Source organism: Molossus molossus, unplaced genomic scaffold (genome assembly GCF_014108415.1).
Source record: "Molossus molossus isolate mMolMol1 unplaced genomic scaffold, mMolMol1.p scaffold_m16_p_6, whole genome shotgun sequence".
Lineage (NCBI taxonomy): Eukaryota > Metazoa > Chordata > Mammalia > Chiroptera > Molossidae > Molossus > Molossus molossus.
The window spans coordinates 8,398,822-8,412,872 of NW_023425399.1; the positions used below are offsets into that span (position 1 = coordinate 8,398,822).

At 42.2% G+C, this 14,051-nt stretch overlaps 1 protein-coding gene across 1 annotated transcript in view; it reads right to left on the reverse strand.

Annotated features, from left to right (window-relative positions):
* Positions 1-13,637, reverse strand: part of PTPN1 (protein tyrosine phosphatase non-receptor type 1) — a 70,849-nt gene extending 57,212 nt beyond the window's left edge. The window contains exon 1 of the mRNA XM_036244249.1: positions 13,407-13,637. Coding sequence (XP_036100142.1) covers positions 13,407-13,469 — 63 coding nt within the window. The 5' untranslated portion in view covers positions 13,470-13,637. The remainder of the gene's footprint in view (positions 1-13,406) is intronic.
* Between the last annotated feature and the right edge of the window lie 414 nt (positions 13,638-14,051).

A 14,051-nucleotide genomic window follows, 5' to 3' on the forward strand; every position in this document is an offset into this window, starting at 1 on the left:
ACTAAATAGAGTATCTGCAAACACATTTTAATAAGAAAAATAAAACTCTTTACACAAAAGTTATCATTTCATTGCAATAAATATTATACGACCTGCCTACTAAGTGCAGTGGACCTGGGTTGGTGCTTTAGGGCTATAAAACTCACCAGGACATAAACATCCTCCTGGAGAAGACATATACATGGTGGTGTGAGGTCAATGCCACAATGTAACCTCCACTATGTCACCCTATTAGAAAGATTCAGAAGCCATTATCACAATCTAGGTGAGATGCAATGGCAGAGGAAATAGAAAGGAAGGGAGAGGGTAAAAAATAAATACACACATACACACACACACACACACAGGGGTGGGCAAAAGTAGGGTTACAATTGTTCGTCTAGAAAATAACACAATAATTAATAATACTACAAAAAAAACCTCTGTTTCACATATAACTCTAAACCTACTTTTCCCCACCCATATATATATATATAGAGAGAGAGAGAGAGAGAAGAAGAAAGAGGAAGGGAGAGATGGGGGAGGAGGGCTCAAAAGCATATGAATGGGAGCAATGGGAGAAGGGTTAAGACCTAAGAGGAAGAAAATTAAATAACGCTCTTATGCTTTCAAGCTTAAGTAACAAAACATTTAATATCAACAGAGAAGGAGAAGCAAGCCTCAGATTAGGGGTCTGGAGAACACATAAGGGGTTATACCTACCTACTTGCCCTTGGAATCTTTACTTAGATGCTACTTTTATAGACTATCCTTGCCTAATATGTCCTCCATCTGTTTTTCCTGCTCCCGAACCCAGTAAGCTGCCTCTTCCTGAGTGTCCCCACAAGATCTGGAACCTAGAGCTATGAGGGTTCCACTGAACTGGGATCATCTCTATTCAGCCCATTTGCTGACTGAACTATTAAGTATTAAGCTTCTTTTTTTTTTTCTTCTCCTCACCCGAGGACATTTTTCCAGTTTTTGTTCAGGTAGAGTGGGAGGGAGAGAGAGGAACAGAGAGAGAGAGAGAGAAACATCGATGCGAAAGGAACACATCGAGTGGCTGCCACCCGCACAACCGACCCGGGACAAACTGCAACCGAGGTACGCGCCCTTAGCGGGAACCGAACCCGGGTCTCTCAGGACCGCAGGCCGACGCTCTAACCGCTGAGCCAAACCGGCCAGGGCTTAAGTATTAAGCTTCTTAAGGACAAGGACTAAATCTTGCTCACCACTTATCCTCACTATCTAGCACAGAGCCTGGCGCCAATAGCTGCTCACGTATTTGATGAGTATCTGAATGAATGGACTCTGCCTGCAAGGAGCTTGTAATCTAGAATAGAAGAAGAAATGAAGGATAGATGAAAAGCTTCATGGACAAGCTGGTCTTCAATTACTGATTTTAATTTTGTACACACAAAAAAAGTATAAAGTGGCTATGCCGTCACGCCACATAATTCAGTAATGCTAGAATACCAAATTGGTTTTGTTCTTTTGAGATTCAGCTTTGGGGAGGAAGGTACAAAACTTGGAACAAAGACCTTGATTGTTTTATAATGATAAAGAATCTTCCTATTTATAGCTTGCCCTACAATATAATATATACTTCTGTCACTAAATAGGATTAGAAACTTTTAACAACACATGTTCTTTGTAACCTATACATTTATTTTATTTTTATCCTGGCTATCATTTATTTCACTCCTTGACAGAAAAGGTACGGTAGAGAAACCATCTAATCGTGAGCTCAGACAGATGACAAACAGTATCAATTCTAATCATCACATAAGTCATCAAAAACACTATTAGATTTCTCAGTGCAAGCACATAAGTCATTCCTTTCTATCAATTTCCATGGGGACCACCCAATTTAATTTCCAAGTTGGTCATGGAAATAACTGAACATGGGACAAAAATACAGTCACACTCAGTTGCCCAAGGTGGAAAACAATGGTGGCAGCTTCCAACTTCCTCAAAATAGCACAGGGGTCTAAGGAAGGAAAGGGAAAGGGAAACGTAAGAAGGAAAAGAGCACCTGGACTATGATTTTATCTTGGAGTTTAATGTCAAGGGCACTCTCTCAGGCATTTTCACACTAGCCATCAAACTTTAACTCTAGTTAGTCTTTCCTTGATTTGATTTTATCTAGAGAGTAAATCAACTACTTACAAGACTAAACACCTGTTTTGTTTTGTTTTTTAATTATCTTAAATCTAACATTAATATCAAACTCCAAGAAAAAAACAAGCCTGGAGCAGAGGCTGCAAACTCAAGTTCATCCAAAGGCTAGGTAGCACACACAGCGAGGACAATGGGACTTGCCATGGAACTGTAAACTAAAGAACACACATGCGTCTGTGCACCAGGAACAGTGTCCCCAGCTCAGATGACTGCCCAAGGGGGGCTGGGACGGTGTGATTTTCAGGTTTTTCAAGAGAAGCCAGAAGTCCAGATTTGTATCCGATTTCTCTCGATTTATAAACAATGGCCAAAAATTAAACTCCTCTTTTTGTTAAAACACTATGTCAACCAAGCAGAATATGACTGTGGGTGGCCAATTTGTTATATCTAGGTAAGAGGTCAGAAAACTGAGCAAAAATCAAAATCTATATACTATCCCTTCCTTTGTCTTAAAAATTGGGAGGCTTAGCACAACTGCTCATCTCTCTTTGTAGTTGGTTATCAGGGTGAGCACGTAAGGCTGGCTTCAGGACACAGGAGACCTCAGGCAGAGAAGAACATCTAGGCTCTGACACCTAATTGTCCTCCTAAAACATTTCCTGCTATTAAAGACCAATTTATGGTGTATAATAAATGGTACTTCATGCAAAGCACTTTGCGCAGGGCCTGGGGCACATAACAGAATTCAATAAATGTTAGCTATTATTGAGTTTTATTATGAATGAGGGTAGAACACAGATCAGACTTTGCATTTCTCCCTTGAATGGGAGTTTCTGAACCAATTACAAAACCCAATAATCCCCTTTAAACATGAGAAACATTTCAAAGGGAACTGCATTCATCAATGTGGCATTTGGTAATTTTATAAAATAATGTGATTTATGACTTCACAGAGCATTTTATTATTTTTTAAAGAACATAATGATGGGGTTTTTTTTTAAGTTTAATTTGAGTTAATATGAAATTTTTAAGATCTGTCATTCTTTTAGATCAGGAGGGTCACAGAACATCCAAATCCAGCTTGAGTAGGTCATGAAGCCCCAACTTTTTCCAAAAAGGTTGCCCCACTTTCCTGACTCCTCATGTGACCATAAAGTTGCAGAATGTTAGATTTGAATCGTGCTATAAGGCTGTCTGGTCCAATCACCACATTTTACAGATCCTGCATGTAACTCCTTCCAGGTCCCACAACAGTCAAAGGCAGACAGACTCAGAAGCCCCAGTCCTCTTTTTCCATTACCTCACAAGTCCCTGGAGGCATGTATGTTTGAGGTGGTTAGTTAAGCGTAGCAGGGCAGTTTGGGACTACAGCTTTGAAACAAAACTGTTCTGTGCGAAACCAATAACCGTATTGCAGACAGACAAACCCCAGCCCTTAGGAGCTAAAGGCTCTGTCACTAAGGGGACAGGGCAGGGAAGGTTTCCTATACCCAAAGTCTTGCTTCGATACATCTCAGATTGGTTGGAATTTTTTTTTAAATCCTCTAATATCAACTATGCTCTTTTGGCCATTGGCTTGGAACAAGAGTTCCAAACCTCTTTGAAAGAATCTACTTTATTTGCTGGGAAAGTAGAGTCATTAAGCAAAGGAACCAATGATTTTCAAATAATGTTATTATGCTTCAAACTGCCCAATTTTCAAAGTACTGAGAAGCATTTTTTGAAATGTAGCCTAAATAGAGAAAATAGATTGTGTCCTACATTAAAAATATCTTTCTAGAAAGCATGTTTTAATGTCAAAGGATATAAAGCAAGCTGAGAATAGGAGACTAAAATTAGCTCAAACCACAAATAACCTAACATACTTATCACTTCCTTATGATCAACCTACAAAAATCAAACACTAAAGGCATTTACAAAACTAAAGGTGTGGTGCCAATGTAATCCTTTAACTTCAATTGTATCCTTTCTTCCTTCTAAAGTGGACCTGGCATGTAAACATTACCAGAAAAATGACATTTTATTAATTTGAAGGCAAGGATAAAGAGAACCAATAGAGCAAAGTTTTGCCCTGTGAATAAAACAGCATGTACCGTGCAGTTCTTAAGTGGTTAGAATGGTAACCACCCCCTCAAACTGAAGATAGGAAATTTTAGATGACGGACCACACCCATCTCCAGCTGTGTTTCACACTGAGCACTAGGGACATACCAGACTTCTACTTCAAACCAAAGTTTGCCTCCATCTCCTACAGCCATTTATTTTCTACTTTCAAAAGCAACATTTTCCAAACAACAAAGTCTGTTGGGAAACACAAAAGCTTGTTGTCATCAAGTAGTAGAACAAGTTGCAAGAGGAAGTTTAGTTGACAAATATGCATTCATGAAAAAAAAAAAAAAAAAGGTAATGGGTTTGTTCACCTTCAACTACTTTTACAGTGATTCTCTGAGTGACAACTATGTTTTCTGGGGGAAATTCAAACTCCCAAAGGATGGAAACAAGTGCTGAAGTAAAGATGAGTATAGAAACTACCAACTGCCACTGTCGACTCCAAAATAGTTACTCAGACTCTCAAAGGCACTCTTATTAGCAGGTAGAAGAGAAAGTTGCAGACCTGGGTAGTTATATGTGGCAAGAACAGATGAAATGAAACACTGCTAATGACACTCATATCCCTAGGGTGTATCATGAAAACTGTCAGTAGGACATGAGGACTATTTAAATATACTTAGAAATGGTACCGTAAGTACATAAAGGACTCATTCCTTTTTAACCCAGAATCACAGGATGTGGATTCCCAAGGAATATTCAAGAGAGATGTGGCCAGCTGATCCTTCAGTGTGGCTAAATCACCTGGTGTACTGGGGGTTGTTCCAGAAATGTGGCTTTGTGCCTGTAAACCCCATGTGGCTTAATGCAACTTCCTGATCTTGCAACATTGTTTTACCCCAGGGTCTTTGGGAGGCTGATCCTAAAGACCCTACCAACAGAGAGGTGGTGTCCAGGTAGTAAAGAATAATTCTCTTACCTCTAAGATGCTCTTAAAATACAGCCCAAACCATGGTAAAAACAACAAAGTAAAACAATGCCAACAAAAAACACAAAACAAAATATCCCTCCCCCCCGAAAAAGACCACTGCATATCTTCTCAGAGGCCCCTTCTTTTTTTTTTAATCCTCTCCCGAGGATATTTTTCTATTGATTTTCAGACAGAGTAGGAGGGAGACAGAGAGAGAAACATTGATGTGAGAGAAAGACATCAATTGGTTGCCTCCCGAATGACCCCAACCAGGGCTGGGGATCAAACCACAACCGCAGTACATGTCCTTGACCAGAATCAAACCTGAAACTCTTTAGTCTGTGGGCCAATGCTCTAACTGCTGAGCCAAACTGGCCAGGGCAGAGGCCCCTTCTTTCTGTGCAAAAGGGAGCCATACAAGTATCTGTGACCCATGAAGGCATCTTTTGCCTTTATCCTTGCAGAAGCAAGCTTACACCCTGACTATTCGAATAGTGAGGCTACACAAAATCTGAACGGAATAAATGTAACAGTGACCGATGTTTAACTATCACGAATGTAAAACTACTTTACTATATTATGCTAGATGCAGCTTGCCTATTTCTTCTCTTGAGTGAAGTTATATTCAGAATTGATTTCACCTGCAGATGTTTTTAAGCAAGCCTATGTTCTTAAGAGAGCTCCAACTATCTGGAATAATTAATTACCTGATGTCCACTTTCCTGTAAGCAAGTCACAATAGTGTATAATCCTCCGAGTTAATCAGTACTCATCAGAATAAAAACTAGCTATACTGTTTGCTGGAACTCAGCATGGCAATCTTTAAACGAGATTCTTCAAAAGGAAGAGAAGCACCAATAAGATATCCATGAAGAAAGAATAAAGGGGAGAGATGTTTCTTAATAGAATAACGGAGATAAGGAAAAGTTTTCCCTAATAACTAACTAATAAATTTTTCAAATACAATTTTGGAAACCTAGATTTGCTATGCTCATCTTATCTTTGCCAGTGGTGTCACTCACCAGTCAAGGCTTTTCCTTCTTCATCTGTAAAGAAAACATGCCTCACTCAGTCTTTGGGAAGAAACCTCCGCAGTAAAGAGAAGCCCACTCAGGACACAGACCACTTGGGCCCAAAGGTTTCCATCAACAGTGATTAAACCTCAGAAAGGATTTAGAAGTTCCTGGCACAGTACTAGATAAATAGTAGCAGGAAATACATATATTCTCCAAAGAAAATACAGGCCTCAAATGTCACTTTGTTAATAAGCCGTTTACTTTTTGAGTCCATACTGAAGAACTAACTTCTGGAAGTACCAATTTTAAGTACCATGTTGCACCATAAAACTTCATGTCCTTCGTGGAAATAGAAGCATTCAGAACTGCTAATTGAATCATGTCACTTAAAAAAAGAAAAGACTGAAAATCAGTAGTATTACTTTGTCTGCAGTGTAACTTGTGCCACATCCCAAAGATCACTGATCTGGGGAGAGGGGAGCTAAACTTTTCTTTGGCTATTTATTTGGGGGGGGGGGTCCCACGTGAAATGGTCTTGTTTCCAGTTTTCAGACATTCAAAATGTACACACCGTCAGTTAGAGACTCATGATTATGTCAAGCTGTCTTAAAAAAAGAGGGCAGCAGCTAGTGAACTAGGAAGCCCACTTCTACACAAAGTAAATCATTATTTCTAAACTGCTGGAGACTTAGGTACTTTCTTCTCAAACATGGCAGGGATGTAAACTATCACACTATTCAAATGAAGTTTAGACCAGATGTTGGTTTCTTTAAAAAATTACAACATAAGGGCAGCTACCCTTCACGTACCTAGCTCGGGTTGGGCCTTTCGTAAATTCTCAAGAATCAGTTCCTCTATCTTTTACAGGAAAAACCACCCAATTGCTACTTCAGAGAAAAAATAACTCATGTGTCAGGGCCACTCATTTTCCCACATTACTAAATCAAATGAACCCTACTTAGTAAGAATGTTTAATTTAATACCTCTTGGGGAAAAAAGTCAATTCTTTTGAGTCCTTAACTCCACTCACAAAACCCCTATAAATTATTTAGCTTAACTGTACCCACAGACATCCACACGCCCTACAAAACTGAGTACCCACTGCAGTGTTTTACAAGGATTACTTCAGGAACACTAAATTTTCTTTGTGAGCACATTAAAGACTTTTATTACTCAAAGTGAATTTCATGATCAGCTAGTCCAGGGTAACTCTTACAAAGGAGGGAACCCACTGAGCATTGTTAGTTTTAGAGCTAAGACTACAGAAAAAAACAAAAGATTAAACTACTCTCTTGGCCTGAAGGATGGGCTGATCAAAGGCCAAAATGTTAGCTTTTATCATTTATACTTTGGAAAAAATCACAGACATTGTAGGGTTGCTGCTTTACAGAGAACCATATTTTACATCCCACAATCAAAAACCATTTTACAAACTACATGCAAAGCCCTCTAGAAAGCATGTGAGAACAAGTCAAGAGTGATGATGAGAGTAATTCAACAATTCTTAAAGAGACAGATATAGCACCTGCAAACTTCCCATTAAGTTCGCCTCAGGCCAAGTATAAATTTATTGTTAAACTTAAAGTTCCTGTGAAACAACTGGTGGTATCAACTTCTACGGGTAAGAATTCAAGCCTTTCTTCAAGTCACCAAGTGGGTTCACAATGTGATGGTTTTCTCCAAAAGTCACCTCTGCTATTAGTACTCTCATCCCCGCTCCCTAGAATGGGAGTTGGGAACCATGTGTTGTTTGTCTTTACATTGTCAGGGCCTGGCAAAGTGCTGACAACCAATTCAGTTCCAGCATTTGTTAGGCACTTACTTTGTGCCAGGTGCAGAGGACACCAAGATAAATGAGAAAGATGGACTAGCTGGTCTCAGGAAGCTTGGACTCTGGAGGAGATAGATCTGGATCTAAAGAAACGGCTCCCACGAGAGCAAGGCTTCAGAAGAGATAAGTGTGAAGTTGTATGGAAATACACACAGGTGAGCCCTGGCCGGTTTGGCTCGGCGGTTAGAGCATTGGCCTGCGGACCAGCGTCCCGGGTTCGGTTCCCAATAGGGGCACGTACCTCAGTTGCAGTTTGTCCCAGGCCCCAGTTGGGGTCATGTGGGTGGCGACCACTCGATGTCTCTCTCTCACATGGATGTTTCTCTCTCTCTCCCCCCGCCCTCCCTCCTGCTCTATCTGAAGATAAATGCAAAAATGTCCTTGGGTGAGGATTAAAAAAAAAAAAGAAACACACAGGTGAGAGAGCGAAGATCTAGTGTGAGGGGCACACATCTGAGAGGAAAATGCAAGCTAGACAAAGTGTTGAGCCAAGGTATAGAGGAATGAAAGAGAAGGATGAGTCTGAAGAATGCTGTAACTTCTAGTGTGGCTAGAATAGAAGACACATGGGAGGGGATGGCTGGAACCTGGCTGCCATGCTAAGGAGTTTGGATCTAACAGATATTATGAAAACAATGAAAGTAGTTGAGCAGAGGAGTGACAGACTCAGGTCTGTTTGTAACACAATGATCAGCGACAATGTGAAGAATATACACATGGTAGGGGGAGAGGGGATGTGGAGAGACTTGGAGGGACCATATTAATATGTAACTGGTTTCACTCATTTCTACTGTGAAATTAGAAACAGCTGTAGTTGTTTGAGAATGTAGACCACTGGGGTGGTAGAAAGAATGCTATGGTGACCAATCAACAAAATGTGGTAGGGGGAATCAAGAACTAGTTCGAAGTCCCCAGTACTCCTGGATACTCAAAACACGAACCAAGTGCCTGGTACCAAACTAAGCTGTCTTGGAAACAATGACCCAGCTAGACTTCCCATTTTCCAGAACATGGGCAATAGCAAGAAACATGCCCAGCCTGTTAGTATTAGTTGGTTACTATGAACGAACGCACACAAACACTGTAGAGAGAAATGCCAGTGTGGAAAACACATATGGGTTCAGGCAGGCTTAAGAAAAAGTACCAGCAATTAAAAGCACATCATAGGACAAAATTTCTGCACTCTAAAACATCAGAAAACAGCCCTGGCCAGTTGGCTCAGTTGGCTAAGCATCATCCCATGCACAAAAGGTTGCAGTTCAATCCCCGGTCAGGGCACATACCCAGGCTGTGAGTTCAACCCCTGTTCAGGGTGACAACTGATCCATGCTTCTCTCTCACATGGGTGTTTCTCTCTCTCTCTTTAAAATAAAAAATAAAAAAAATCAATATAAACATTTTTTTTTAAAAGATCAGAAAACAGCCTGGCCAGTGTAGCTCAGTGGCTGAGCATCAACCCATGCACCAAGAGGTTACTGGTTCGATTCCTGGTCAGGACACATGCCCAGGTTGTGGGCCCCATCCCCAGTGGGGGGCATGCAGGAAGCAGCCAATAGATGTTCTCTCTCATTGATATTTCTATCTCTCTCTCCCTTTCCCTTCTTCTCTCTCTAAAAATCAATAAAGAAATTTTTTTTAATTTGAATAAAAAGATCAGAAACAGACAATATAAAAAAAATTTAAAAAAAAGGAAAGAAAGAAAAAGAAAAGGCACAGTCATTATTCCAACAGTTTATACTCTGAAAAACCCCCTACAGGAAACTTCGTATTCATTTCTATCATGAAATTCTGTATACATTCAATCACATTATTCAATACCAGGTATTTTTATAGGTTGGAGGAGCTATTCTTGCTAAAATGCAAAATGCAGTAATTGGCAACTGAAGAACATTTGCATTAGCATTATCCCCCAGCTGACCTGTGTTTATGTACTTCCAAAAGTACCAAAGTACTCCTATAAATATGGCAGTGATGTCAAACAAATAATGATAGCAGAAAGTTCCCTCCACTATTTCTCCTTGTGCTCCCAGTTAATTTAATATGAGCCCAGACAATTACAAAGGACTTTACACCATTTCCAAAGTGGTGATCAGACACCTAAATTTAGTTCACTAAAACAAGGACTAAACATGAACATTTAGATCTAATGGGTCACTGAAGATGACTAGAACTTCCCAATCTCTCCATGTCATTTCCGTTTGTCTTTTTTTGTTTTTAAGTGAAGTGAGTCATAGTGTATATAGATCTGTCTACTCTTCACAAAATAGTTTTTCTCTGAAGAGACTGGTATTTAAATCAACAATATTGGAGAATTTTAATATTCATTTTCTTGGACTATGACATAAGCGATAATATAGCAGTAAAGAATTTTAATGAACTATTGTTATAACATGGCTTAACCTAGATATGCATTAGATCGCATTTCATAATGAAAGCAGCTATAAAAACAAATGTCATTTGGAAGAGTGGCCTATTTTACAAAGACTGCCTGTAGCATGGAATAAATTTTGCCTTCAAGTCACAAGCTGCAGTTGCAACCTCCTTTATATGAAACAATCAAATCATTTACATTGAAAAATAGTGAAGAGTGTCAGAATCAAAGAATTTAGAGATAAGAGAAAGAACAAAACACTTGACCCAAAGCTTAAACTACAGATGGAGAGCAGCTTATCAGCTATTTTCATTCATTCAAACCCTGTCTTCTCTCATCCTAGCTCCAAAAACCAATCCCTTTTCCCTGTTCGTGTTCTGTCTCTGCTTGGACAGCCAGAACAACCAACTCAAACTCTAAGCTCACTAAGTAAGTATTACTCCCACTTTTCAAACCAGGCACAAATGATAGAAAACCATTTTTAAAGCCATCTACATATGCTGTCAAAGCTGATTTTTTATAAACCTAAATGCTTATTAGTACCTATGCTATTTATTAGCGCTAAAAATGAAAAAGTTATGCTCATTTTATCAGATTAAGCTTGCATAGAATTTTGCCTGACACTTTGGTTTTCTAAGCTACCACATTCCTCAGCATTCAAGTCTACTTTTACCCTTTGTTCATTTCCCAACTGTTGCCAAGTTTCTGCATCTTTTTGTTCTAGTTAGAAAAGTAGTATCATGAGAAATAACTGCACTGCCTTGTTTATAATATTTTAAACAGAAACTATATTTTTCTAATCACAATAGACTAAGCAAGCTTAATAGACTGTGTACAAGGACTGTCCTCATTGTGACATGCTATAAACTGTTAATTTTTTTTAACTTCCATTCTCTCCCAACCTGAAACTCATTTCTTTTAATTCCTGAAAAAATAATGGTTTCGGTAAATTGACACACACTTTGGGAAATGTGCCACTTTCAACTCAAGGTCATCTGAACTCTACATTTTAAAAAATGCCACACTGCCCAATAAAGAGCCACTTTTCAACTCGAAAAGGAGAAGAGCTTCGGATTTCAATTTTAGAAAAGAAAAATACCTGCACAGTAGAGGTGAAAAAGCCCATAATGGACAACCAAGGTCAAAAGACACCACCTCCGAGAACGTGGCAGTCAGTTAAGAAGCTGAGGGAATCTCAACATCCAGCAATCTTGACTAAGTCTTGGTGTTCAAATGCGGTAAAGAAATTTAAGAACAATGAGGGAAATTAAAGATGAACATGCTCCAAGCTCTAGCCTGAAACAGTAAGAAATCAAATTCTTTTAGAATATGGATCTGTTGTTGCCAACTCAGTTTCGGCATAATAGATTTCCCCCAATGACTCGTGGAGACCACCGCCACGTGAGACGAGATATATATATCACAGTGTCCAACGCTTCAAAGCAACACGTTTTTCATTTAGAGCTACTTTAGACTCTGTTGCATTAAATTTGACATAGACAACACGTCTACACATTCTCAAAGTGGCTAGGTGAATTCCCTCAATTACCTGATAGACTAGACACCGGGTTCCAACTGTATACATTTACCAATCATACACAGATCACAGTGGTTATGAATATCAGTCTTTCAATAACTAATATACATTATAGTCCAAGTAAAACGAATACTGTCAAACAAGCTTGATGCAAATCTACATTAAACAAAGCCTGCCAAAAAAAGGCTTTTGTTAGTCAAGCATACCAAAGAATTGCTTAAAGCTTTTTTCCCTTTTTAAGTGGAGCTCGAAATAGACTTTAATACTACCAGCCGATAGATCTCACAATTTGGAAACAGAATCAACTGCCTTCTCCCTTTACACAAGAAACACAATCTCTCTATTCTGCACATCATTTATTTAAAATACCGAGTGTGGTTTTGGTTAATCCTCACAACCCCCGCAGTGACATTTAATCAGGAGCACACATATTTTCTTGAGAGGGTTTAGCTGTCTGCTTCATGTTTTCAATCTGATGTTTCAGAGAGATGTCAAAACCCTACCTTCCTAACTTTCCGTCATGAGCCAGCGTAGCCCACAAGGAGACAAGGGCCTGGAAGAGCCATCATCTCAGCCATGACCAAAGGAGAAGATGCTCACCGGGGAGAGAAGCTATTTCAGAGAGGGTACAAACGTCCCCTGACCCGGTCCCGGCCTGAAAGGGTAACATTTCGGGCCCTGTGAGGCGGGTCTGACCTCAGGCCTCCTGGCTGGAAGCACCTTGGCCTGCGATCTCCATGGCTTGCCGCTGCTCCTGTTCAGCTCAGGGAGCGAATGCCCCTTCCTCGGACAGAGCGTCCCTGGCCCCCTTCTGTGAGGCGGCCCACCTTCCCATACGATGCTGTTTTTTTGTTTTCCACAGCACCTGTCACTGAAATGATCTGCTTCTGCGTCTGGCCGCCCAGTCTGACTCCAAGCTCCCCGAGGACTCAGGTCTTGCCTGTCTGGTTCAGGAAACACCACCTCCAGCGCCTAAGCAGCGCCTGGCAGAGAACAGGCTCGCCAACCCCTATCCCTTAAATGAATGAACAGGAAGGGGGAAGGGGACTGTCATCCTTGGGACTCCGGCGCGCGCGGGGACGCAGGGAAAGGAAATGTGAAGGGGGGAGGGGGGACCCTTTCCCCCAGGGAGACAAAGGAAGAGTCTGAGGTGGTCCAGTCTGGAAAAGAAAGCAGCGGGGGTGCTCCATCAACCCCAGGGGACAAAGAGCGGCTAGGAAGGGGGGCGGGGTCGGGGTGCGAGGGATTCGAGCGGGGAGCAGAGACCCGCGGCCTCCAGGTTGAGGTCACCGGGCTAGAGGAGGTGAGGTGAGTGGGGGATCAGAGGGGACTGCGAGGTCCGGGAGGGACGAAGGCCCACCCGAGGGACAAAGAGAGAGGGGGCCGGCCTCTGCCGCCGTCGGATTGAATCCTCAGGCGGCAGGGCGGAGGCAGAGGTCAAGACCCAGAGGGAGCGTGGGGCCGGGGGTTCTGAGGGGAAGGTTCCCGCGGCCTAACCGGAGGGCCTGCCGCGCTCGGGGTAGCTCCCGCACCTGGTAAATGGCCGCCCAACTCCCGGCCTTGTCGATCTGCTCGAACTCCTTTTCCATCTCCATGACGGGCCAGGGCGGCTGCTGCGCCGCCTCCTCCGCCCACTGCGCCGTCTGCCGCTCTAGGCCGCGTCGCGCACTCTGCCGGGAGTCCCGCTGCAAGCCTCGACTCCCGCCGCTACCGCCGCCCTAGCCGCTGCTTCTTCATGTCAACCCGGCAGCCGGAAGTACGCACCGCGCTGCCGTGGGCTCCGCCCTCACGAGTGAAGGCCAATCAGCGGTCAAATAGATTGGCCAGCACTTCCGCGGGGCGGAGTCAGGGGGAGGAGCTGTGGGAAGTGGCCTTAGCCCCGCGAGACATTTTGCAGTGATCACTTCCCCCCTCCCCTCCGAAACTCCGAGCTTGGGCGTGGCTCAAGCCCGTTGCCTAGGCGACCCCGGCAACAGGACCCAAGGCGCGTGGGTTTGCCAGGCCACCTCGGATGGTGAGAGCAAACCTCTAGGAGGCCCGATGAGTCACAGGGTGGCCAAGAAGTAGCCATGTATCGTTCCTGCAGCACCAGGGCCCCTGGCCTCAGTGCTCCAAGCTGGAATATGGGCCTAGAAAAAATGCCCCATTCCTGCCTCCCGCCTCTGGCCAGATGTCGC